At 47.5% G+C, this 27,730-nt stretch overlaps 1 protein-coding gene across 2 annotated transcripts in view; it reads left to right on the top strand.

Annotated features, from left to right (window-relative positions):
* The window catches only part of NINL (ninein like), a 182,216-nt gene that overhangs the window by 112,715 nt on the left and 41,771 nt on the right, over positions 1–27,730 (top strand). The window contains exons 12-20 of one of the 2 annotated variants that reach the window (XM_040447922.1): positions 453–627; positions 1,696–1,806; positions 2,407–2,487; positions 11,320–11,449; positions 14,476–14,585; positions 15,561–15,889; positions 16,184–16,222; positions 17,722–18,891; positions 26,868–26,972. In XM_040447922.1, the coding sequence (XP_040303856.1) occupies positions 453–627; positions 1,696–1,806; positions 2,407–2,487; positions 11,320–11,449; positions 14,476–14,585; positions 15,561–15,889; positions 16,184–16,222; positions 17,722–18,891; positions 26,868–26,972 (2,250 nt within the window). The remainder of the gene's footprint in view (positions 1–452; positions 628–1,695; positions 1,807–2,406; positions 2,488–11,319; positions 11,450–14,475; positions 14,586–15,560; positions 15,890–16,183; positions 16,223–17,721; positions 18,892–26,867; positions 26,973–27,730) is intronic. The other variant, XM_040447923.1, reaches the window with a different exon arrangement.

The following is a 27,730-nucleotide window of genomic DNA, read 5'->3' as shown; positions in this document are numbered from 1 at the left end:
TAGAGGCTTACTTTTGTGCGCATTTGGTTATCCAAGGCATTTGATGGCTGCTGTGGTGTGGAAGGCGGCTGAAAGGCAGAGGGCATCAGAGAGGTGTACTCCCAGAAAGCATTCGCTAGCTCACTCCAGAGGGTCCAGGGACCTGCTTGCTTCCCCTTGTCACCTTCCCCAGCCCTGAGTGGGGCATCCACCACCAGACCCAGGGTAGGGCGGGATTTAAAGCAGGGCCCCTGCCCTTACAAGATCTGCAGCTTAGCTGAGGTTCAGTGACCCCTTCTGTCAAGCAGGAACAATGGAGTATCAGACAGTGTGGCCAAGTGCTGTGGGCTGGAAGGTTCCAAGGAAGAAAGGCCATGTTGCTTGGGAGATGTCCCTGGAGAGACGGGGGTCAGTATGGGCCTAGGCGGTGCCCCTTGGGACCCAACATGACATATTCCTTGTGTACCATGCAGACACCTGGAGCAGGGGTACCAGGAAAGGCTGAGCCTCCTGCGGTCTGAGGTGGAGAGGGAACGTGAGCTGCTCTGGGAGCAAACCTGCAGGCAGACAGCTGTGCTGGAGAAGGACCTAGAGCGTCTGCGGGGCGAGGAGGCCAACCTACGTGGGAAGCTGACTCTGGCGCTGAAGGTAGGTGGGGAGCTGTGTCTCCCTAGGACATCCTGCATGGAAAGACATGAGGTTGCCTGAGGGTCCATCCTCCCACATCCCACATTTTCCTGGTCAGGGACTGAATACCTCCTAGTGACCTTATTACATTTCTGTGGGAGGGAAATGCCTGTGATTTCCAACTAAGGAACATTTGCTGCAGCCACAAAGATAGGACATTTCTCAGCCAAAGCAAGAAGGGTCCTGGCTTTTCCACAAGACGCATTACCCCTTCCTTCTCTCTGGTTGTGGGGGCACCAGGACAGGTTGAGACCTGTGGGGCTCTTACTCTCTGCTCTGGGTCAGGGATGATGGTCATGGAGGGTCAGTGGCGGCGGCCAACTTTGCTGCACACCCTGGAAACCAGAGCATCTGTGGGGTCAGCCAAAGACCAAAACCTAAAGCCCACTCTTTGGGAGTCCTGGGTGTGTGGTCTGAAGCAGAGGGAGTTTTCTGGGCTTTGGTGAGTGTCCTGTGATCCACAGCCACCCAGCATTTGATTCCATCCAGTGAGGTGTTCCCTGGTCCATCCTCTGCTCCTGCCTTCCTCTTCTTTTCCTAACTCAGAGCCTGCAGATTCTTTCCACATCTGCCTGGTCTCTGTCTGCCTGGGGCAGAAGCTGGGCCCTTGCCCACACCGTGTCCTTACTGCTCTTCTCCATGATTTTCCATGTCTGTGGGCTCTGCCTTCCTCCCCTGCTGGACATCTGAACTATAAGTGTGTAGTTTCAAATCCCTCATTCAGAAAACAGCTCAGAAAGGATTGCCCCCAGCCTCTTGTGTTACTCATAGCCTTCTTGAGCACTGGGGATGGGAGAAGTAAGAGCAGTGAAGAAAGCGACGAGCACTGGTGAGGGGTTCTGTGGGGTTGGTTCCCCAGCACAGCCTCCTCTCCTGCAAGCAGTGAGCAGCAGACACCTGCATTTGCAGGTTTCTTCCCTGATTGGGAGTGCTGCTGGGAATAAGTTTTTGATGCAGAGGGGAGATAAGCTGCTGACAGCTCTGTCCTTCACTCCCAAAGCCCGGTAAACGCTGGTTTTTGTCTTGTAGGAAAACAGTCGATTACAGAAGGAGATTATTGAAGTTGTGGAAAAGCTTTCGGAATCAGAGAAGCTGGTCTTGAAATTGCAGAATGACCTGGAATTTGTGTTGAAGGACAAGGCAAGTCCTTTTGCTGATTCTGAGTCTCTGGTTACTGGGTAAAAAGTGTCAGGGACTTGAATCCATAGGTGACTGAATTCTGTTTTTTCTTACTTAAATTCCAGAATGGAGAGAAAAATCAGCAGATTGACCTTCCTTCTGTTTTCTTCCTCTTCATTGCAGTGCAGGGGTACTAATCTTTTAGTGACAGAGCCAGGGCTCGCCAGCACCATGTGTACAGACCCCAGTGATAGGTTCTCAGTGGTGGGGGGCACAGAAGAGAGCTCCATGCCCACCATGAGGCCCTCCATCTGGCCCTGCCCATCACTTTGGGAGAAGGAGGGGAGTGGAGGTGCTGCATGGAGAGGTCCAGGCAGGGGGCATCCCAGGCAGCTGAGGTAGGAATGCACCCTAGACTCCAGTTAAGAGTATGACCACCTTCCATAAATTCAGAGCATCCTTCTGCCTTGAGATATTTTAAATGAAGGGAGGGAGGAGGAGGAGGGATGGAAGGCTGTACCTGGAGATGCTGAGCCTAGTGGGAGGAACATGATGGAGTGACAGCACACATTCTACCTGGCCTGAGGTCCTATCATTTTTCTGTGTGGGTCTGACTTTCAGCTGGAGCCACAGAGTACAGAGCTCCTGGCCCAGGAGGAGCGGTTTGTAGAGGTCCTAAAGGAGTACGAGCTCAAGTGCCGGGTATGTGCCCCACCTGGCCCCCTTTGCTATCCCAAGCCATAACATTTACTTTGTCTTGCACTGGGACATTGCTTTTGTCTTTGGTGCATGGGGTCTTCATGCACCCATGCCCTGAACCATCCAGCCCACTTTACAGAAAGGGCAGTGGTGCTGGGGAAGGTTCTGAGAGCTTGGCCCTCCAGAGATCTGGTGCCAGAAGGCTGCGCAGCCTTCTCCTGGCCGTGCTTGCTAAGAGTGGGGTGTTAGAGCCCATGAGATGGGTAGATGGTGCAAGTTATCAGGGTCTGACTGGTTCACACCTGGGTGGTAGTGTGTAGGCCTCATACTTCACCCTCCTGCCTGGGAGTGGCCTGTCATTCATAGTGGCCCACATTCCTGACCTCCACATGAAGGATAGTCCAGTATGGGTCAGCAGGAGCATCCGTGTATGAGTAGAGCAAGTGGAGCCTGTGATCTCAGCCTGTGTTCTACTAATGGATCCTCCCAAGTTTCATGTTCTTCAAGGAGAGGTGACCCAACTTGCCTGTGTGGTGCCCATGCTGAGCCCCCCACAGGCTGGCCAAGGCTGATAGACTGGCACCAGTTCTGAAGCCCCCCTCAGTGTTTCCAGGCACCATGCAGGTAGCCAAACCTACCAAGGGCCATCCATTAGTTAGAGACACCGCAGAGCAAGGCATAGGTGGTGAACAATAGGTCAGTGGTGCTGAAACGTATCACACCCCTGTTACACTCTTAAAATGATCCAGGACCCCAACAGATAAAACATTATTGTTTGTTATTAAGGGTCTATGATCAATTCACTTCTTAATGATCTCCCTCCAAATTAAAGTCAGAATTGACTTTGTTCCTGCTGTACATTGCTTTGGCAACACCAGAGGATAAAGGTGAGCCCATGCTGTTCTGGAGTGTGACATGACCCACTGTTTCCTGCCCTGTGCTCTTTTCCTCTGCTCCAAACCCCGATGCCAGGGTACCCTCCTGAAATCCTGTGTTTGTCAGCTGTGTCACCCTCCTCCTGAACCTCCTGCTGTCATGTGTTAGGGTCTGTTGTGCAGGTGGGATTGCAGTCACATGTTGTGTTTCCTCCCTCCCTTTAAGCTTGTTGCCTGGACTTAGAGCCTGTAACTAATCATCAGTTAATACGTTACTTTAGTCCACTGAATCTTTCAAACACCCATAAATCCATCTTTCTTTCATGGGACTCTGTTACTAATTTCACTTTTGGTTCTTAAAATTTGACTTCTTGAAACATCAGAAATATTGAACATATTAGTGTTAATCTATTCAGATATTTGCTTTTTCCATTTTTAAGAATATTTTTGATTGTTTCACAGTAACATTTAGAGCATTAAGAAAACTTTTCATTGGAAAATAATTTCTAATACATGAAGTTACAAAAGTGAAAATAGTGGCAGGGACACCTGGATACCTTTTGCCCATATTCACCTGTTGTTTACATTTTACTCCATGTGCTCGTTGCATGTTTGCTCACTTGTGTGCTGTGTATGGATGTGAATATGTATACACAGTTATTTTCTGAACATCTCAGGGTGAGTGCATCACGGGGCCACTCCACCCCTCTACACTCAGTACACATTTCCGAAGAACAGGCTTAGTCCCACTTCCTTGCAGTGGTGTGCATGTGCACAGAGTTGATTGTTCAGTGTTCAGGAGTTTTGCCAGCTTCTTGCTAAACCTTTGATAGCTTGAAATCAGCTCTTGTGAGAGTTATTTACACCACAGAAATGTGCAAAAGCCAGAAATCTGGGCTTTTCTTCCGGAAGACCCAGCTTCCCATTCCACCTAACTGTGACACACTTATTAACTTCATGATTCCCACAGATACAATACCTTAACCTGCTGGTTGTATTTCAGTTTTGTTAGTTAACCTACAGGATCCATTGTAGGTCCGATGTTGCCTTTAGTTGTCTGTGTAAGGTCCTTCAGTCTGAAACATTATGTCTTAGGCTGTTCGGGCTGCTACAACAAAAACGTCATAGATGGGGAAATTATAAACCAGATTTAGTTCCCACAGTTCTGGAGGTGGTGTTACTGAACTCAAGTGGGCCTGCTCCTTTGGTGAGATGCAGACAGAGACTACGCCAATGGAGCTGCCTCACAAGCTTGCTTTATTTGTAGGAATAGGGAGATAATGGGGAGTAATTAAAACAGCCAAACAAGGGAAAGCAGCAGGCTGCTTTTACTGGGGCTCGGGATCAATATTCAGAGAGGGATTTTCACATTATAATGAGGCTGAGGTAACTGTCCATCACTTTTTTTTTTAATATAATTTATTGACAAATTGGTTGCCATACAACACCCAGTGCTCATCCCAACAAGTGCCCTCCTCCATGCCCATCACACACTTTCTCCTCTGTCCCACCCCCCATCAACCCTCAGTTTGTTCTCAGTATACAAGAGTCTCTTATGGTTTGCCTCCCACCCTCTCTGTAACTTTTATTTTCCCTTTCCCCTCCCCCATGGTCTTCTGTTAAGTTTCTCAAGATGCACTTATGAGTGAAAACATGGTATCTATCTTTCTCTGACTGACTTATTTCACTTTGCATGATATCTTCTGGTTTCATCCATGTTGCTGCAAATGGCCAGATTTCATTCTTTCTCATTGCCAAGTAGTATTCCATTGTATATATAAACCACATCTTCTTTATCCATTCGTCAGTTGATGGACATTTAGGTTCTTTCCATAATTTGGCTATTGTTGAAAGTGCTGCTGTCTGCACTCTGGCCTCCTCAAGTTTTGTTTTTTGTTTTTGTTTTTGTTTTTGTTTTTCTGATTGATTGATTGACTGATTGTGAGGATGAGCCCGGGAAGGGCAGAGAGGGACAGACAGAATCCCAACCAGGCTCTACACTGTTAGTGCTGAGCCCGACATGGGGCTTGATCTCATAAACTGTGAATTCATGACCTGAGCTGAAATCAAGTGGGATACATAACTGACTGGGCCACCCAGGCACCCCAGTGTTTCTTTTTCTAGCAGTTTGTTAGTTTGTTTTTAAAATTTTTTTAAAGTTCATTTTGAGAGAGATGGAGACCTCAGGCGCCAGTGGGAGGGAGAGGGGCAGAGAGAGAAGGAGGCAGAGAATTCCAAGCAGGCTCTGTGCTGTCAGCCAGCACAGAGCCCGATGCGGGCTTGAACCCACAAAACTGTGAGTTCATGACCTGAGCCGAAAACAAGAGTCAGACACTCAGTCAGTTAAGCATCTGACTTTGGCTCAGGTCATGATTGCACGGTTTGTGAGTTTGAGCCCCGCATGTGGGGCTCTGTGCTGACAGCTTGGAGCCTGGAGCCTGCTTCAGATTCTGTGTCTCCCCCTCTCTCTCTCTCTCTCTGTCTCTCTCTCTCAAAAATAAGCATTAAAAAAATAAAAAATAAAATAAAGTAAAATAAAATAAAATAAAATAAAAGGTGAGATTGACAGCTAGGCAGAAGCCTCTAAGAATTTAGTTCCTAAAAGGTAAGACAGGCAGAAGCTTCTACTAGAAATTCCCTTAGCTCGGAGTCAGGCTTGTGATTTGGTATTGGGTGAGAGCTCTCTTCCTGGTACAGATGGAAAGGCTGCCTCCAAGGGATTTCTCTGGGATCTCGAACAACAGGGCACTAATCCCTCATGACCCAAGGGTTCTAGTAGACCTCATGATCCTATCACCTCCCAAAGTCCTGGCCTCCAAAACCATCACCTTGGGTGTTAAATCCTAACAGTCTCCAGCACATTCCCACAGCCTTTTCTTTGTCTCTGACATGGATATTTTTATTTATTTTTTATTTTTTATTTTATTTATTTATTTTTTTTTTAATTTTTTTTTTAACGTTTATTTATTTTTGAGACAGAGAGAGACAGAGCATGAACAGGGGAGGTGCAGAGAGAGAGGGAGACAAAGAATCTGAAACAGGCTCCAGGCTCTGAGCTGTCAGCACAGAGCCTGACGCGGGGCTCGAACTCACGGACCGTGAGATCATGACCTGAGCCGAAGTCAGACGCTTAACCGACCAAGCCACCCAGGCACCCCAGACATGGATATTTTTAAAGAGAGATTTTTAAACATTCTTATTTCGTGTTGTTCTGATACTTCTTTTGTATTAAATTAAGATTATGTGTTCTCAGCCAGACAGCATAGGTGATGTTAAGGTGTTGCCTAATTTCCCCATTGTATAGTTACTGTTTTTTTTTCTCCCATGCAACTAATAAGCAATCAGTAGGGAGACACTTAAAAATGACATAAACATCCTGTTCTTCATCAAAATTTTCCCTGGATTTAATATCCAATTGGATAGTATCCAGTCTTTACCATGATGGCTGCAAAATAATGATTTCCCAAGCCTAGCACCATTCTGCATCTATCAGTTGGCCCTTGGTGTTCTCCTATAAGCCATAGGCGTCCTGTTCCTCTGCTCTTTGCTACAGGAGGGTCACTGCCTCTGGCTAATGGTGTTTTATTTTTATTTATTTTTAATTTTTTATGTTTTATTTTATATTAGAGAGACAGAGAGCACGAGCAGGAGAGGGCAGGGAAATGGAGACAGAATTCAAAGCAGGCTCCAAGCTGTCAGCACAGAGCCTGATGCGGGGCTCGAACTCATAAGCAGTGAGATCACAACCTGAGCTGAAGTTGGGACACTTAACCAACTAAGCCACCCAGGAGCCCCCCTGGCTAATGGTGTTTTTAGAGTCAGTCTCCAGAGGTAGAGGCAACTTTCAACCTTCCCCGTGGTGTGTCACCCAACCTTTCCAAAGTCACTGCTCTGCATTTCCCTGTACTTTGTAACCAGGATATTTGTTAGCAGTGAGACTGTGCTTTCCCTTGTTGCCAAATCCTCTCCCTATTTAACTGTCATTTTAGCTTTTTGTTATGTCTTTCTCAATCTTAATTTTGTTGGCGAGGCTGCCTTTGATTAAAGGGGAGTGTGAATGTTAATCAGTGTTCTCTGTGATTTCATGTTTCTGCTGTTGCTTTGGGTGGACACTATAATGGAGGAGTGTGTCCTTGGTCAGACACCCCAAATGCAGATTTTCCCTTCCCTCATTTCCACACTGTTACAGATGGAATGCTTGTGTTTCCTCAAATTCTTATGTTGTAGCTTGTGCTCCCAGTGTGACAATGTTAGGAGGTAGGGCCTTTGGGGATGATTAGGTCATAAGGGTGGAGCCCAGTGAAAGGTATTAGTGATTTGTATAAGGGACCCCAGAGAACTCCCCCATCTGTTCCACCATGGGACAGGAAAAGACCACCAACTACCAACAAGGAAGCCCTCACCAGACACTATATCTGTCAGCACCTTGATCATGGACTTCTAGTCTCAGAACTATGAGAACTAAATTTCTGTTACTTATGAACCCTGTCTGTGGAAATTTGTTATAGAAGCCCGAATGGATTGAGACACACAACAACCCCTAACAGATGTCCCCACCATTGCCCATCTTAGGTGGTTCTTTATCTGCCCCCCTCCTTCCCCCACTTATATATATACATACTCAGGCCCAGCTTGTAGTCCCAGCCAACCTGCTGGCACCATCTTCCTCTCTGGCACTTTCCAGTGCTGCTGTTGAAATCCCACCCTCCCCTTGGACCCTTCATGCTGCCATATCAGGGCAATGGCCTTGTTGCCTTTCCTGGCTGGTGCAATAACGCCCTATAACTGTCTTTGGCACCCATAGGCACACCCAGTAAATGTGAGTCCATGTGAAAATAAACAGGCACCTGGTTCCCCAGCCCCACCAGACACCCACTGTATAGAGCTGAAGCCCATGGCTGGTGCCTAGGATGGCACATGTCACCCTCATCAGTTAGAACTGAGCACATTCCCTGCTCTGTCTTGAGAGCAAAGAAGTCTATGGCTAGCATAGCACCTAAGAGAACCTGTTTTCTGGTACTGCTGAATTTATGGGATATGTGTATATTCTCAGAATACTCAATACAAGGTACACATGTAATTTTAAGTTTTTCTGTAGGCATACTGAAACATATAAAAAGAAATAATTTTAGTAACATGTAATCCATTATATCCACACAATTATCATTTCAACATATAATCAATATAAGCAATTTTTTAAGTTTATTTATTTTGACAGAGACAGAGCACGAGTGGGGGGAGGGGCAGAGAGAGGGGGAGAGGAGAGAATCCCAAGCAGGCTCCACAGTCAGTGCAGAGCAAGATGTGGAGCTTGAACTCATGAAACTGTGATATCATGACCTGAGCCAAAATCAAGAGTTGGACACTTAACCAACAGAGCCACCTAGGTGCCCCAATATAAGCAAATTTTTAATGAGATATTTTACATCCTGTTTTTGGAATCCAGTCTTTGAAATTCAGTGTAGATTTTAGGCTACAGCCATGTTGGTTCAGACTGACCATACCTGAGCTGCTTGGTGGCCTGTGTGGTGAGCACTGCCATCTTAGATATGCCAAAGCTAGAGCAGCAGTGATCACAGGCTGTGTCAGCAACCAGGCTGTGTACATGCTCTGCTCTGCAGACTTGCCCCAGAGCTCTAACTTGCTAGCCCTGCCCTTCTCCCCCCAGAGTTGCTCTTTCCATCGGGAAACTCTTATATTTGCCCAGGAGCTTCTGAATGAGGTACAGTGACCCTTTGTGAAGGGTCTTACAGCATCTATGCAGAGCCTGTCCCTTCTCCTGCTGCCTAGAATTGCCAATAAGAGGATTCTTCTCCAGGGGAGATGCAGTTACAGACCAGGCGATGGCCAATAAGACCAGTTTTATTAAGATTAGGTTTATTCAGTGAGAGCTGCTTGGAGAGGAAACTCAAATAGCATTCAAAAACCAGAGAGGAACAAAACTAAAAGGCAACCAACAGAATGGGAAAAGATATTTGCAAATGACATATCGGACAAAGGGCTAGTATCCAAAATCTATAAAGAGCACACCAAACTCCGTACCCAAAAAACAAATAAACCAGTGAAGAAATGGGCAGAAAACATGAATAGACACTTCTCTAAAGAAGACATCCAGATGGCCAACAGGCACATGAAAAGATGCTCAACGTTGCTCCTCCTCAGGGAAATACAAATCAAAACCACACTCAGATACTACCTCACACCAGTCAGAGTGGCTAAAATGAACAAATCAGGAGACTACAGATGCTCGTGAGGATATGGAGAAGCAGAAACCCTCTTGCACTGTTGGTGGGAATGCAAACTGGTGCAGCCGCTCTGGAAAACAGTGTGGAGGTTCCTCAAAAAATTAAAACTAGATCTACCCTATGACCCAGCAATAGCACTGCTAGGAATTACCCAAGAGATACAGGAGTGCTGATGCATAGGGGCACTTGTACCCCAGTGTTTATAGCAGCACTCTCAACAATAGCCAAATTATGGAAAGATCCTAAATGTCCAACAACTGATGAATGGATAAAGAAGCTGTGGTTTATATACACAATGGAATACTACATGGCAATGAGAAAGAATGAAATATGGCCTTTTGTAGCAACATGGATGGAACTGGAGAGTGTTATGCTAAATGAAATAAGTCATACAGGGAAAGACAGATACCATGTTTTCACTCCTATGTGGATTCTGAGAAACTTAACAGAAGACCATGGGGGAGGGGAAGGGAAAAAAAAAAGAGAGGTTAGAGAGGGAGGGAGCCAAACCATAAGAGACTCTTAAAAACTGAGAACAAACTGAGGGTTGATGGGGGGTGGGAGGTAGGGGAGGGTGGGTGATGGGTATTGAGGAGGGCACCTTTTGGGATGAGCACTGGGTGTTGTATGGAAACCAATTTGACAATAAATTTCATATTAAAAATAAAATAAAAATTAAAAATAAAACAATTAAATTAAATTAAAATTTTTTTAAAAAGACAAGACAGAGAGGAATGTGTGGAGCCTTGTGAGAGGTATGCCATGGGCTGGGCCCTGAATCCTCTCCATGTGGCCTTGGATGCACTTTTGGGAGTGTCCCAAAAGAAGATGGCTGAAAGCTGCATCCTTGGAAGACACAGCATCACTTGTGCTATCCTCCAGGTTAGTCAGTCACAGGCCCACCGGGGTTCCAGGGAAGGAGGACTTAGATCCAGAGTCATGAGTGGATGTGGTAACACATGCAGCTGTGGGACCATCTAGGAAGGCAGCTATAAACTCTACCCTTTCTAGCCCTTTAAAAGTCAGATGACAGGGTGTGCTTGTTGAGATGTGTTTCATTCAAGTGTGGACAAAATTATGCTGGTTATAAATGAGACCCTTCCTCTGAAGCTTTCATGGCCCCTCCTCCTCAAATCCCCTCACATCCACCTATGTGCATGCTCACCCACCATCCTTTCTGTTTGACACAGTCATTTTTCTTTGTGGCCCTTGGTCTGAAACACCTGGTATTCTCTTTTCTCAGTAGCTGTAGAAAGAACCCTTGGAAATTCAACAACAGGAAAGGAAAGAATCCCAGGACACATCCCAGACAGTGCTGTCTCACACCCACGTCACAACATTATTATGGTCTTAAACCACTAGAGTTTCAAATATTAATGGTTCTCTGTATTTTCTACATTCCTCCTCAATTTTCACTTCAGTCTTTTTTTTTTTTCTTAGTCCCTCCTGTGTATCCAGTGGTTGAAAGTGGTGCAGAGCATAAGAAAGTCAGGAAGCGGCCCTGAAAGTGGTGCAGAGCATAAGAAAGTCAGGAAGAGCTTTCGTTAGGCTCACCTGTCATTAGGAAGCTAGAATACAGTTTAAGTGTTGTGTGCTGGAAGTCAGGGCCTGACACCTGGCTGCTCCCTGGGCGGGCCAGCTCCATACTGCTGTGCTCCTCACCACTCCTCAGGTGGCCATATTGGCTGCAGGGGGTGTCTGGCTCTGCTCTGTAGGACCTGCAGGACCACAACGACGAGCTGCAAACTGCACTGGAAGGCCTGCGGGCACAGCTGCCTCCGAGTTGGCGTGGCCATCCCCATGCACAGCCAGAGGAACGGCTGCTCTCTGGACATGGCCCAGCAGGTAGGAGCCCAGTCCTGGGAGGTAAGGGATTATGTGCTTCTGCTGTGGGAGAGCAGGGGCTGGTGGCAATGGATATCTGTCTGCCCCCACTGCATGAGCTGCCCCCTGATCCAGGGGCACTCTATAGGAGGGGGGGCCAGCTCCACAGCATGTCAGGCTTCCAGAGGGTCATGAGCCCCTTTGGACCAGCACATTTGGGAGAATGGCCTATAACCCAAGGCCAGGGACAATATCCAGAGTCTCAAGGGAAGAAGAGGGTGAAGGTTTTACCATTTAGGTAGAGATGGTGAAGTTATGATGACCTTGTAGTGACCTCAGGACAGGCATGACCTAGTAAGCCCCTTGGGTCGTGGGGAGGATCCATAGAGATGTCCCAGGGTGATCGTTCAGCATGGTTGGACACAGTCATTTAGGGAAGGGAAGGGAGGAGAGGAGAGGCTGGGGGTCAAACAGAGCATGAGGTCTGGTCTTAGGTCTGTAACAGCTCTCAGGGAAAGTGCTAGATTGTGTGAAATGCATCAGGGACTTCCGATATTCACAGAGGCCTCACATGGACCATGGCAGAATAGGGCTGATGTTTACTGCCTGGAATGTGTGGAAAGGGTCAAGGTGGGGTGGGGCCTTGGTACCTTGGTACCCATGCACAGAGCTGATGCTGAAGGTGTCACTTGAAAAAGATCAAGTCGGGGCGCCTGGGTGGCGCAGTCGGTTAAGCGTCCGACTTTAGCCAGGTCACGATCTCACGGTCCGTGAGTTCGAGCCCCGCGTCAGGCTCTGGGCTGATGGCTCGGAGCCTGGAGCCTGTTTCCGATTCTGTGTCTCCCTCTCTCTCTGCCCCTCCCCCGTTCATGCTCTGTCTCTGTCTGTCCCATAAATAAATGAAAAAACGTTGAAAAAAAAAATTAAAAAAAAAAAAGAAAAAGATCAAGTCTTCCTGCTCTCCAACTCTTCAGCCTGTGAGGTTTGGGACAAGCTCCAAACACCAGGAGACCTCAGTGCCCTGTGTTTAACTTGTTGCCTCCTACTAGAGACCAGAATGGGCGGGGTGGGAGTTCAGATGCCCCAGCTGTCCCTGAGGTTTCCGTGGTTCCTCTGGAGGACAGGGTGGGTTTGGCTGGTTGCCGCCTTTCCTTACAGTTGTGTGCAGTCGGCAACATGCAAGTTCACATGGTGCCCATGGCTCCATGCATGATGCTGCTGGTGGGAGTACACAAGGGGACCGCCAGGACTTCCCTACCTCTGGCCACTTGGCTGCCTCCACTGACTGCGTATCAAGGCAGAGTCAGCCCCTCAGAGAGCATCTTGTTCTCATCTGCAATCCTGAGAGCACTCAGAGCTACCATATTGTCCTAAAGCTGTTTACTTCATAAAACAGAAAAAAAAGTTTGTACCTAAGAGAGCCAACATGGGACCCTCCAAGGGGAACTGAGTGGGGCTTTCTGTGCATGTGGGTCCAGCTTCCTTGCCCCTTTAGGCCTTCTTTAGTGGAGTCTAATGGCTCCAAGTCCATGACTTGTAGTCTGCAGCCCTCAGCTGGGAGGTGTTGGGGTATGGCCAGCACACTGGACATTATCACATCCTCAGGTAAGTGTTACATGTGGCTAGGTGGGCAGCCTGACCACAAGGAGGAACTTGTCCCTGGAAAGGAGCCCGGGATACACAGAGCATGGAACCTTTGTCAAGAGCCACCAACTTGTAACCCAGGGAGCAGCAGAGCTAGTGTCCTGTACCTTGGGTGGCCCTTGTCCAGAAGACCTTGGGTTGTGGCACTGAAAGGCAGCCTCTGGCTTTATGTCATCACTGATCTGCCCACCAAAGCCCTTTCTCTTTCCCTTTGCCCCCCCCCACCCCCCGCATCTGATCACAGTTTCCATCAGTCCCTTCAAAGGAGGGGGGGGGGTCTGTCTGCTGCCACAGGGGAGTCTTGGGGGAAGGGCTGTGTGGATCACGGTGGCTGTCCCATTAGTGCTTCCAGCTGGAGCCACTCCAGCCTGGTGTTCCTTCACCCAGGTCTGCTCAGCCAAAACCATGTGGCAGCTCTAGCTGTCAAGGGAGAGGCTGCTTTCTTTCCTAAGATGCTTGTCCTGACTTCTCTCAACCACATGGTTCTCAGTCTGTCACTTGTTTTCATGGAAAATAGTTAAGGGGTGTGTCATTTCCCTTCACTTTCCCAGCCCCAGACCCAACACAGATGAAACCTGAGCAGTAGCCAAAACCCACATTCTGAGTCAACTCTTTGGTGTGCCTCTCAACACACACAGCATTGGGAATGCCTGGTGCCCCAGGGGGTGCTGGTGGTGCTTGTGGTTCTATGGGTGCCTCACAAAATGAGCTGCAAGGACATCTGACATTGTTGGTCTGTGAGAAAAGTCATCTGGAACAAGCAGTCGCTTATGTCCTCTTTCCTGTGATCTGTCAGAAGCTTTGCTCAATGAGTATTTACCATGCCTAATGTATTTGTTGAAACTCCATATTATTATCATATAAAAGTAAGTAACATAGAGTCTCCAAGAAAATGGAGGAGCTAAGATAAAAAGATTGAAGAAATAGGCTCATAATGCCTCATCATAAAGCATTGACTGCTCCAGAAGTTAGTCTGTGCCTTGTCTGTCTTCCCAGTTCCTCAGGGTACCTGGCATCATCCGGGAACAGAATTCAGGGGGTAGTAAAAGTACCATGTATGCCATCTTTTAGGGAATCCAAGGGCCTGATGGTTCGTGCAGGGAGCCTCCTGGTTATATCTTTGAGGAACGAGTGTTAGGTCAAAGAGACCTGATTTCTGAAGAGCTCCTACTTTGAGAGCTCAAGATAACATTGCTTGTGGAAACCTTTGAGGGTCAGCTGTCTCCACCAGCACTGCGTTCCTTTTGCAGAAGGTGCCCATGGAAGGTTGTGCTTGGTGGGGGGCATGGTGGAGGAAGGCTGGGCTGAATACTCAGTGCTGTCCAGATGTCAGATTGGAAGGCTAGGAATAGACCCATGGCATCCTTGGCAGGTCATAAATGGAAATGTCTTCTCGTTTGCAGGCACCACTTCATTTGTGGGTGATTGCATTCCAGTGAGTTTAGAAACCGAGATAATGATGGAGCAGGTGAAGGAACACTACCAAGACCTCAAGATCCAGCTGGAGACCAAGGTCAGAGGGAGTGAGGATGGCCACAGGGACACAGAGAGGCTTCCTGCTGCATGCTAGAAAGCTTCGCTTGGCAGTGCACGTTTCCGCATGCACACGTGTGCCCTAGACTCTGGGCCCCATAGTAAGCCTGCTACGGGGGACAAAAGATTATGGGGAAACGTTTTAAAATAAAATGTACATTCTGCCTCACACCCTCTTTGGAAGTAGGCAAGAGATAAGGAAAGACCAATTAAGGGAGGGAATGAGGTTATGTGTACCCGAATTCACAAGGGTTGCACAAGGCCAGACTTCCCTGCTCACTCTGCTGAAGGGGAAGAACACCTCCTGGCTGTATTCTAAGCAGAAACAACCCTGGGATTGCCCCTTGTGGGGTACTCTGTGACCTTGTGGCCAGGACCCTGGCTGAGTCTGTCTTCTTAGATAAACTTCTCTCCTGCTCCGTTAGCAGATTGTAGTGGGTTTTGTTAAGGGACAGGATCCATGACTTGTTTTCATGATTTGTTGTCAGAGTTAAGAGTAGCAGCAAGGTGGGATTACATGTCTTGCGCTTGTGCCCTGGGCTCCCTGGATGCATTTGCTGGAAACTCCTGCCTCAAGGATGTTCAGAGTCACCTGCTGGTCTCAGGAAGGTTCCCCAGTTCTCTCAGTTGTTTCACTCTCTGCCCTCCTTAGAGGCCTGACCAAGCACCTGGTCTGGTATGGTCCCAGCCTCTGTTCCCCACCTGCTGGACCTGCCCCCTGGGGCCCTTGTGAAGGTTATGCAAGACAACAGAAGCCCACAGCCACACTGCACCCTGGGGGAGGCTTGACTGTCGTTAGCATAGCTGTTACCCTCACAAGCCTGTGCACTTTGTCGGGTCTCGGCCACCAGTTCTTTGGATGTTGTGCCTGGAAGTCCGTTATTTCTGTTTCACATTGTAAGGTAAGTCATTCTCAGGACCTCTTTATCTTTGCTGCTCACGTTTCTCTTCTCAGGTAAATTCCTATGAAAGGGAAATGGAGGTGATGAGAAGGGACTTTGCAAAGGAGAGGGAGGAAATGCAGCAGACCTTCAGGCTTGAGGTCCGTGTGTTGGAGTGCAGGAGGGCCGACCTGGAGGTGCTGCTCATGAAGTCTCAGGAGCTCATCCGAGGCCTGCAGGACCAGCTCCAGCAGGCTTCCCACAGCCCCTTGACAGAGAGGGCAGTGTTGGGACAGTGCTGTGCACAGGCGCTATCTGGCCCAGCCCAGCGGCTGGCCCAGGAACAGGACCCACTGAAGCAGGAGCAGCGCCAGAGGCATCGGAAGGAGCTTCAGCGAGTCAGGTTGGGTGCCGTGTCCTTTCAGGATCTCACATCTAGGGTTTCTTGCCAAGAACCCAAATTTGAAATTGCATTAGGCAAACTGCTCAGAATCACAGTGCCTGCTAACGGGGTGCTTTTTCTCAGGGCAGGTGGGTGAGCATTGAAAGAATAGGATCATAAGGATTGTTCCTTTGCATTAAAAATGTGTTAACTAGAGTAGAGGAGTTAAAATTCCTTGTAGAATTCTGCCTTAGACTCGCTGATAGCAAAGGTTCTTAAATGTTCTTCATTTAATATCTCATTCTAATTTTCCAGGATGTTGTATTATATAACACATGAGGAGATGGATAAAAGGTATAAAAGCCCTAAAACCATGGGAAAGACGAGTAATTTGGGTTAGTGAGGTTCTTGAAAAGGTCAAAATATATGAGCAAAGAGGAGGAAAGTTTTATTTGGAAAACGAATATGGCATTTTGTATCCAACGGTATCATAGTTATGTGAAAAATACCCATATGTCCATATGGGTCTGACTTAATAGAGTGAATGACTAGTTATTTCAGCCATGGTGCTGGTTAGTCAGCCCCTCTGTGACTTGTGGGGAGTCTTGGACCCGCCCAGCTCAGGCGGGGATGACCACGCCCATACGTTGACCCTGGGCTGATCTGACTACTCACAGTGGAGGGGCCCACCGTACTTCCGCTCCTCATGGAGAGGCTGTGTAGGGCTCAGTGGAGTTCCAGTGGTGGAGCTGAGTACACATGGCATCAGTCACCCCCTGATTGCAGGATGTTTGCCACCTGTATATGGAAACACGCCCTCCAGTCTGGGTGGGGTACACTTTCCCCTTCTTTGGCTTGATGATTGGGGGTAGCTCAAATACATGAGATGTGCTGTGAAAGACCAGACTGCTCTCCAAGTCTGTGGGTGTTCCCTCCTCCTTGCACTCCAGATGACACAGTGGAGGGGCCCCAGGCCCTTAAGGCCTGACAGGAACTATCCCTCTCCTAGAGGACCATAAAGGTCATTTTAAAGCCATGTACTTCTTCTGAGCTTTAAGTTATTTTCTCTTAAACCCCAGAGCTGTGTGATAAGGGTCTTGACCCAAGTCCTTCTAGACCCCACCAGCAACGGGGGGGGGGGTCAGTGCAGGGTAGCCCCTCCCACCATCCTGTGCTGTCCATCTGGAGGACCTTCTTGCTCATGGCCCCTCCTCAGGCTGGAGCTGGAGCCACATACAACCATATGTCCTGTCCTCAGGCCAGCACTGGCCAGGAGCAGAGAACGCGCCCTTAGTGCCCCCACCTCAGCTGGGACCCCATTCTCCTGGGGCTGTCCTGGTTCCAGCAACTTACCAAATCTTCAAGGGTAGTTTTGACTGTGGGCAAGATTCACATGGCTCACTAAAGCTTTAGACCACTAAAGTTCTATCCTTAGAACTTCCTGTGATAGGGGACACGTCCTGTGTCTGCTCTGTCCATGATGGCAGCTATGAGCCACATGTGGTTACTGAGTCCTGGACATGTGGCCTGCATGACTCAGGTACTGAATTTTATCCTATTTAATTATAATCAACTTACACTAAAAGTTATCTGTGTGAGTGGCTTCATGTCAGCTTCTATATGTAGAACCCAACCCCACTGAAGAGATCCTCCAATAGACCCTCTAAGGAGGGTCCCAGGGCATGGATGGAGCTCTGGGGTGCATGGGAGATGAAGGGACAGAACAGGTCAGGCAAAGAGGAGGTTTGCAGTCAGGACAAGAAGAGCCTTTGAGGAGGCCTTTCCAACCCTGGGAGGAAGGGCTGGGCCTGGAGCTACACCCACAGTGCCTGTGATGTGCTCTGTTTCTGTAGGAAAGAGGCAGAAGTTGAGTTGAACCACAAGCTCTCAAGGACGGAAGCCTTACAGCAGACTGCCCACTGTAAGGACTTAGCGCTGCAGCCTCAGCAGGAGAAGGAAGAGCAGAAACACCTGCTGCAAGTCCATGAGGTGATAGAGCAGCATGATCTGGAGAAGGAGTGGAGGGAGGGCAAAGGGAAGGAGATCCTCCCACTCTGTGGAAGGCAGCAGCTAAAGCTGCAGGAGCTGACAGGTGAGGAGCAGATGCAACCGTGCAGGTCCTCTGCCGTGGAGAAGGAAAGACTGGAGCTTGCCTGTAGGAAGCAAATGGGAAAGCTTATGCAGGAAGAAGACATGCTGCAGGCCTGCTTGAAGGATGGGCCAGCAGTGGCAGGTGATGACCAAGAAGGTATGGGTGGCCCCATGCCCCTCTGTGCAGGCAGGAGGGAGCAGTCACTGGTGTGGCAGGAACCTGGTGCTGGGCATGGCCATGGGCAAGCCAGGCACAGGGATGTGCCAGGCCGGTACTTGTGCCATATGGACCCCAGGCAGAGCCCAGCCCTAGACCCTGCCTTGGACTGCAGAGGGTCCTTGGAGAACCTTGGCCTCAGAGAGGATGGTCAGGGTGTACTTGACCCTGAGGAGGTAGCTTCTGCCCCCCCAGGGAGGTGGTTACAAGTGCATCAACGTGGGGTGGACAAGAAAGCAGTCCTAGAGGAGCTGGTACCTCCTGCCATTGGCCCATCTGGTCTGAATCAGCCTGAAGCCCAGGAGCTGCTCTGGAAAACAGAGGGAGATGCCTCACCAGCTCAGCCCCCAACATCAGGCAGAGGAGAGACTGAGAGGCAGCCAGCCATTCTTGAGCGAGCTGGGAACCTGAGTGGGGGGCTGGCCCCCATGGGGAGCCAAGGGCAGGCCTTGGAGGAACAGGCCTGGTGTGGGAACAGCACCCTGGAGCAAGGGCTGCAGCACAGCAGTGACAAGGCCAAGGAGGGCACCTTGTTCTCCCACCTGCACCTTGCTGACCCCCAGGGAGCCAGGCAGGAACAGCTTGAGGTCCTGCAGGAGGAAGAGGCCAACATGGCTCTGGAGCAAGAGAAGGATGGCATGAAAACCAAACTGCTACAGCTGGAGTATGTCGTTTGGGCTCTTGAGAAAGAAGCAGATGCAAGAGAGAACAACAGGTTTGGTTTCTAAACATTCTTAGAATGCCTAGCTACACCTTCTAACCTCTACCACTGCCCCCCCCCCCACATGGGTTTCATGACAGCTGCTGATGGGGGTTATGTAACTCTTGTGCCTGTGCATCGGTCATAAGCCCATCCCTGACCCTGGGCATCCCACAGGTCACCAGATAACCAACGAGTGGGCGGGGGCAGAGCTGGGTCATTCTGGGCAGCTAAGCTGACTGGTGTCCCCTGGTCTTCCTTAGGAAGTTCTTGCTGATCTCGCAAAGACAAAGACAGACTGTGTTTAGAGCCCCACTTCAATTCTGGGTCACCTGAACCCTCTTCCTGCTGACTTTGAGCAGGACCTACTACTTTGCCCCACCAGCACATGTGCCAGGCACTGTCCTTGAACTGCAAGTTCCTGTGCTTTCTAAGTAGAGCAACAGAGGAGGCCAGCAGCCATCCAGGCAGCCCTGGCACCTTCTGGGAGGCTGGGGTGGGTTGTGAGTGCTCAGGGGGTTTCAAGATGCTGCTGCAGTTGATTCCTCTCCAGGGGAAGCCTCAAGGTGGGATGGTGTCCTGGAGATGTTGGTCTGTGGGCAAAGTGCAGAGAACACCCAGGTGTGCATCCAGGCCCTCCTCCTTCCCAGGATCCCCTGGGGGACTCAGGCTGACACATGTTCTTTCTCAGAAACCTAGAATTCTAGAAACTAAGCTTTTCCAGATGCGGCAGCACATGGTCTTAGATGCTTTTCTGGTTCCTTAGGAGACTGATGGCTGCCCTGGGAGAGGTTATAGGTACTTGCATGCCAGGCACAGCCACGTGATATGGTCAGTGCTCTGTGTGAAGTGTCATTTAGTCCCATTAACCCCTACACAGCACACCTGTGAGGGGTCCACTTCCTGTGGAAATGGAGGCTCTGTCAAGTATTGTGTCACTTGTCCAAGTAGGTGACTTGGGTCTGTCTTGGAATGTGGTCACAGGTGTGTGGTGAGACCTGCATTCCAGCTCAGGCACCAGCTTCTGGGTCTGGGTGACTATGGTGGGGTAGCTTCCTTGGAAAAAAAAAAGGAGAGTTGGGATTTATGTTAAACCAAACAGAATAAATGTCAGTGCACCACCCAGCTGACAAAAAATTATGAGCATAGCTATAAGTCCCTAGGCACCATTGCTAAGCCTCCTCTCTCCTCTCAGAGATAGCTGTCCTGAAGGGGCTGTTTATCAGTTTATAGACATTGCTTGATGTGCAGCCTCTTAGGTGGGTGTCTCTGAGCCATGTAGCACCTTGTTTGTGGTGGCCTGACTTCTAAATTTCCTTATCCATCAAGTTGCCATGGTGCCATGTCTCCAGTGGGCCACTGAGCACAAAATGAGTGTAGAACATGCACTTACTATCCCAACTTCTTCATAGCAAGCCCCCCACAGGGGCTGGTCTCCGGCCCTATGGACACACTGTGGGGGCCTGTTCTGTGCATGAGTCCATGGTAGGCTCCAGGCACACCCAGGGCCTTGGGCACAGAAGCAGCCAAGAGCCTTGAATCTCACTGTGCCGTTCCTCTCGGACACCTCCCCATGGACAGGTGCGTGTGCCCACACCTGTGCTGTCCAGATTCCCCAGCCCAGTGCCAAGTAGTCTGCTGCTCACTGGCCTGAGTCAGAAGGCTGCCCCTCTCTCTGCTTTTCCTGGTCTGCACTCCCCACCTGTTGACCCTATAACTATAGTCACAGCTGTAGTCTCAGCAGGGTCTTTTGACAGTGTTTATGGGGCATCTTCTGTGTGGCAGTGCAGCTAGGGATTGTAGCAAAGAGCAGAACAGATGTTAACAGCTTTCAGCCCATGAGGGAGGCACCATGCTTCCTGCATGTCCAAGTGTCAGGAAGAAATGTGTTACCATGTTTCAAGGATGAGGAAACTTAGAGGCCATGCTGCTGAAACCATGTACATTTTCCAGAGACATGTGCACATATGCTGAAAGCCTAGGTGAATGTATAGAAATGACCAACCAAAATTCAAGCTGATAGTTTTCTGGGAGGTGGGGGGTCAGGTCTGGGAAGGCAGGGGAGGCACTGGGGCAGAAGCAGGCTTGGCCCAGGTTAGAAGGCTTTGGGGAACGAGAAGATAACTGTGCAGAGGGGGGAATGTAGATGGGAGCCAGCTCTCGTGGGCAGGGGAAGGATTTTCAGGGGGCAGGCTGCTGGGGCTCTGAGCCAGGCAGCTGTGGAAAGGTGCTCTCAGGTATCCAGGAAGACTGAGAAGAGCATATTGCAGGGACTGTGGGGTGGGTATAAAGGCAATGCGGAGGCCGGCAGAGGGCAGGGGGAGGTGGATATTACAGCTGTCCAGGCAAGAGGTGACAGTGGCTGGGGACCAGAGTGATGGCATCAGAGGTGTAGGAAGTTGACTGGCAGGGGTGTGGAGGCCAAGTTGATCAGTTATAGGAGGATGGGATATACACAAGGTGTTGGAAATGGGTCACAGAGCAATCAGAGGACTCCCCAGAAATGCCACTGACCAAGAAGTGGGGAGGGCAGGATTCAGTTACACATGAGGAGCCTGTGGTGTCTTTCGCAGAGTGTGGTGGGTGGAGAATTGAGGAAGGATCCCACAGAGGAAGGGGAAACCAAGGGGCTGCATTTTTAGGGGAAGAATCCTGGAAGGAGAGAGGAACACCTGTCTCTGAAGCCCTTGAGAGGCCGGTTCACACAAAACCAGCCTTGAAGGAATCTACCAGGCTCAGCAACATGCAGGTGCTTGCTGAGCTCATTGGCATCCCTCCAACCCCAATGCTGGGTCCCCAGTCCCAGCTCCTGCTCTGTGAGGGGAGGTCTGGCCCCAACACTAGCCAGGAGACCCTTGGCCACAACTCCCAGTGTGTTGGCCTTGTGGCCATTTGTAAGTAAACACGTGTGACCACCTTCCAAACCCACAGCAGTTGTAGGCTCACAGGTTGGGCAGAACTCAGACTTACAGGATCTTGAAGGCCATGGTGAAGATTTGGGCCTTTATCATAAAAGAAAGCAAAGTGCAGAGAGATACACAACCAGATTTGGATTGTGAAAGAATTTCTGCCAGTATTTTAGAGAATAGCAGGAGTAACCTGAATATCCACAGGGTTAAATTTATCCACAGTCACCTCTCCTATTGCTATTTTGCTCTACACACACACAAATCTACACATACCCTTTTAAAATATTTTCTGAATCATTGGAGATAATTGCAGACATTATGACTCTTTACTGCTAAATGTTTCAACATGTTGTTCTGTAAGAACAAGGACATTCTCCTGCATATCCACAGGATCATTATCACATATGGGAAATTTAGCATGAATATGCTGCTATTTTTAATTTGCACTCTACATCCAGATTTCACCAGTTGTTTTGGTATGTTCTTTCTAGATTGTTCACTCAACCTATATCTAATCAAGGATCAGGCCATGCATTTAGTTAATCATATCTCTTTAATATCCTTTTTTAAAAAGTTTACTTATTGAGAGAGAGAGAGAGAGAGAGAGAGCATGCATGCTCGAGCATGGGGCTTGATCCCATGAACTGTGAGATCATGACCTGAGCCGAAATCAAGAATTGGTTGCTCAACTGACTGAGCCACCCAGGTGCCCCATATCCTTTAATCTAAGAGTGTTTCCATCTTTTTTTATTAATTTTTTTGTCAGTGGATGTTGACTTTTTTTTTATCATGGTAAAATATACCTAATGTAAAATCAACCATTTTAATTGCTTTTAAGTATATAATTTGGTGGCATCATGTATACACAATGTGCAGTCATCACCACTGACTACTTCCAAAACTTTTTCATCATTCCAAACAGAAACTCTGTACCTATTAAACAATAATTATTGCTAGTATTTTATGAGGATTTTAGCATCAATATTGGTAAAGGATATTGGTCTCTAGTTTTCCTGTACTGTCTTTATCGGGCTTTGATATCATAGTAATGCTGGCCCTGTGGAATGAATTAGGAAGTGTCCCCTCCTCCTCAAATTTTGGAAGAGTTTGAGAAGTATTAGCATTTTCTTCTTTTTTTTTTTTTTCAACGTTTATTTATTTTTGGGACAGAGAGAGACAGAGCATGAACGGGGGAGGGGCAGAGAGAGAGGGAGACACAGAATCGGAAACAGGCTCCAGGCTCTGAGCCATCAGCCCAGAGCCCGACGCGGGGCTCAAACTCACGGAGTGCGAGATCGTGACCTGGCTGAAGTCGGACGCTTAACCGACTGCGCCACCCAGGCGCCCCAGCATTTTCTTCTTTAAATGTGTGGTAGAACTCACCAAGGAATCCTGGTAGCTCCTGGGCATTTCTTTGTTGCAAGTCGTTTGATTAACTAACTCAATCTCCTAACTAGTCATAGGTCCAATTAGATTTTTTATTTCTTCATGAGTCAGTTTTGGCATACTGTGTGTTTCTAGGAATTTGGACATTGATGTTTTTGAAAAATCAAGACCAGGTGTTTTGCAGAATTCCTCCATTTGGATGCCTGATTTTCCCCTTGGTTAGATTCCTTCTTATATCTCATGCCTTCTTTATAGGATCTTTTTCTTTCTAATGTGTAGTCTTTAGAAGTTCCCTTAGTGAAACTCTGTTGGAGTAAATTCCCTCAGTTTCTGTTTATCTGAAAATGTCTCAAAATTTCCCTCTTTTTTGAAAGATAGTGTTCCTAGGAACACAAATCTAGATTTAAGGGCTGTTCTCTGCCCTTTGAACATATTCAGTATCTTCAAGATTCCACTGTTGACATTAAGTAGTCTACTCTGTTTAGTTATTGCTGTATATGTGTATTAATTTTCTATGGCTGCTGTAACAAATTACCACAAAGTTAGTGGCTTAAAACAACACAATTTATTATTTTATAGTTTTGGAGCTTAGAAGGAAATGGGTATGACTGGACCAAAATTAAGATGTTGGCAGGGTTGCCTTCCTGTAGTTATAGAAGATAATTGCTCTTCTTGCCTTTTCTAGCTTCTGTGGGCTGTTTGCATTCCTTGTTTTTGGCCCCCTTCCATCTCTAAAGACAGTGATGACTGGTCAAGTCTGCCTTACATCACATCATTCTGATACCCACTATCCTGCCCCTTCCCTCCACGTTTAAGGACCCTGTGATTACATTGGGCCCATCTGGAGGATTCAAGATTTATAGCTGTAGCTCATTCATATGGTTCATTGCTGTGGAGTGTTATGTGAATATACTACAATTTACTCATTCACTTGTTGATAGGCAATTTGAGTAGTGTTTAGTTTAGGTTTTGGTCATCACAAATAGTACTGCTAAGAAAGTTCTTGTCCATGTCTTTTGGAACATTTATGTTGGAGTGTACCTAAGAATGGAATTGTCAGGTGATAGGGCATAGGTGTGGTTTTCTTCTACCTACTGTATTTAGAAAAGCATTGTGCCCATTGAATTTGTGTCTTATGAAAAACTTCCAGCCATTATTTATTTATTCTTTTTTTTAATATGAAATGTATTGTCAAATTGGTTTCCATACAACACCAAGTGCTCATCCCAACAGGTGCCCTCCTCAATACTCCTCACCTACCCCCACCCACCCCCCGTCAACCCTCAGTTTATTATTCTTTAAGTAGACTTCACATCCAGCATGGAGCTCATTGTGGGGTTTGAACTTATCCTGAGATCAAGACCTGAGCTGAGATCAAGAGTCAGACACAACCAACTGAGGCATCTAGGCGCCCCTTCCAGCCATTATTTTTAAAACATGGATTTTCCTCTTGCTCTACAATTAGATGTATGATGTTAGAGCTTTTCACTTTCCCTCCATTTCTTCCCTTCCATATCTTCTTTTCTCACTTGTCTCATTCTGGGTGTTTTTTTTCCCCATTTCTGTGTTCCATATCAGTAATTCTTCCTTCAGCTTTATCTAAATCTGCCGTTTAACCCATTCAATGAGGTTTTAGTTTGACATTGCCTTTTTTTTTTCATTTCCAAAAATCCTATTTTGTCCTGTTTGGTCTGATCATTTTTGATAGGTATTTGTTACTTATTTATTTTTTTATTTCCATCTTTTATTTGCATAAACATTTTCTAATATTTATCTCTAGTTTGTGTCTGGTAATTCCAATATCTGAGGTTCCTATGGGATCTAATTCTGTTGTTTTGCTTCTGCTACCTCTCAGAGGCAGCTTTTTTCCATGTATGTTGTGGTGATCTTTGTAAGCTAATGTTTACATGATGTTAATCACTGGGAATCTCAGGAGCCATAGTAGGGTGCTTTCTGCAGAAAGGGTAGGTATTGCATTTGCTGAGAATTGAAAGCCTCCCAATCCAGGGCCACTTTAACCTCCTTTTAGGGCACTGGCTTAATGCAGGAGTCCATGCTGCTGATGGCAGTGCTGACATAGGCATTGGCCTCAGGGTAACTCTATCTTTGTGTTGCTTAATACTTAAAGCTGGGGTTTCAGCTTCCAGGTTTTTATTTTGTTAGAGGGCCCTTGGAGGTTTCCATTACCATCTGTGAGGACAATCACCCATTATATGATCAGCCTCACACTTCTCTAATTGCTTGGTGTGGTGAGGTGGATAGGATAGGACACCATCAGTTTATCTGAGGTCCAGGAAGCTTTAAGTGGGAACTGCCCCCCTTCCGCCCACCCCTCCCCCCCCCCATCTGCACTGAATCAATTTTTTTCCCATTCTGGAGTCAGAATGGTACTTTCCAAACACAGACCTCATTTGTTTCACTCCCCTGCTTAAAACCTTTTACTGCTTTAAAAATTCCAATAATTAACCTTTCCTTATTTTTCCCGTTAGTTTCTCATGAGATAAAATGAAGTCATATTTATGCTTATTAAGAAGACATTTATGCTTGGTATTATAAGCATATTACATAAAATGAACATGACAAGATCACATGGCTTTGAGTATTTTTCGCTTAAAACAATTAGAAGCTAATGCCAGATAAGGACCAATGGGGGAAATAAATGTCAACCAGACCAGTATCTACTAAGAATAAATTTCTTTCTTTTTTTTTAAATGTTTGTTTATGTTTTGAGAGAGAGAGAGAGAGAGAGAGAGAGAGAGAGAACAAGTGGGGTAGGAATAGAGAAAGAGGGAGACGCACAATCCGAAGCAGACTCCAGGCTCTGAGCTGTCAGCACAGAACCCAGTTTGGGGTTAGGACCCACAAACTACGAGATCATGACCTGAGTTAAAACCAGACGCTCAACCGACTGAGCCACCCAGGCACCCCTGAAGAATAAATTTCTTGTCCAGCAAATATGGGTTTTAAGCTGTCTCTTTCATGATCTTTACTGGTAAATTGCTCATCTATCATACGTCACTAGTGTTACATTAGTGGAGACCTCTAAGTTATAAGAGAGCAAAAGTGGCTCCAGGCAGACATGGTTCATGTGGTAACTGTTCATGCTTGCTTCTTTCCATTGAGGCCTCTACCTTGTGTCAGGTATGATGCCCACTAATGTGGACATCTTCCCAGTTTCTCCTCCCTAGTGTTGACCTCAGAGTGTACAATGAGGGGAGCTCTCACTAAAAAGGAAAATGTGTTTTGGTCTTCTGATTCCTTATGTTCCTGAGCTCTATGTCAGAGTTCCTTGGTGGGAGATGAATATCCTTTGCCGTAACCTGAGGACACACAGCCTCCACAGTTGTGCATTCATACCAACTGTGAGCATACTCCTATTGCAGTTAGTGGTTGTAAGATGCAGTAACAGATTCCCTATAAACATAAACAGAACCAAGGTGCTGAATACATTAGTGAGTTGTTGATTGTGTGACTGTTTTAGAAGGTAAGAAAGCTTTATTTTCTGTAGCTTATTGCTTAGGAGATGCAAACCATAGCATGTTAGCTGTGCATAGAAAAAATAACAGTGTGCCCTGTGCCATCATCCAGGGATGATGCAAGATCACCATGACTTCCAGCTGCAAGACCAGACTCATGTGGACTGCATGTGGCCAGCTCCTGAAGTCCCCAGCTTCTTTTTTTCAATTTTTCATGCAGAATCGAGTTGGATAGGCTTTCTGAAGAAAATACATTGTTGAAAAATGAGCTGGGAAGGATTCAGCAAGAGCTTGAAGCTGCAGAAAAGACAAATGATGCACAGAGGTAAGGGCCCTGGCTCAGTCATTATAACTGGACTCCAGTCTGCAACATGCTTTGCTTTTTGTGCAATGGGCTTAGAAGGTACTGCTGTGGAAAGTGGGAAGTGTTAACACACCAACACCAACGCTGAGTTCCAGAAAACCACAAAGGCGAGCCATGCTGACCTCTGACCAGCCCTGATAGGCGTGGGAGGGCTCAGATCCCTTTCCAGATGTTGGCAGCCACGTTCATTCCTGGGCTCCTAAGTATGAGGTAGAACATGTGCACACTGCGGCACAGTCAGCACCGTGGTGGACAGCTCCAGCTTGGGCCACTTCTCTCTGAAGTCTTTCCATCCCATGGAGCTGCTCCATATCACGCCTCAGGGTGGGGGTGGGGGACAGTGAGTATTTCTTTAGCAATAAGAGATGCTTCTGGGGCCATTTTGGAATCTGTTTTTTCATGTTTTGATAATGATTTTAGTTGGGCTTCTCCATGGTTTGTGGATTTCAGTGGGTTAGAATAAGGGGTAGAGGTGGGGAAGGGGAGCAGGAACTGAGGCAGGAGAGACTGTTTGTGGAGGGGAGAAAGCACAGAGTACCCATCTGTGGCTTTCTGCTTTCACTACTGTAGTCTTATCCAAGGACAGTTTGTTTGACTTTTTTTTTTTCATCTCTGAAGTTCAACATGATTAAAATATGGCATCCCCAGAGCAGATGGTCAACAACTGGTTGGTATTATGTTACAGCATTTCAGAAATCTAAAAGTTTTTTTTTTTTTTT

The sequence above is a fragment of the Herpailurus yagouaroundi genome, unplaced genomic scaffold, assembly GCF_014898765.1.
Source record: "Herpailurus yagouaroundi ecotype Mexico unplaced genomic scaffold, PumYag 196, whole genome shotgun sequence".
In the NCBI taxonomy this organism is placed as follows: Eukaryota; Metazoa; Chordata; class Mammalia; order Carnivora; family Felidae; genus Herpailurus; species Herpailurus yagouaroundi.
Note: the sequence above shows the minus strand (reverse complement) of the source record. Positions and strands in the feature narration are given on the sequence as shown.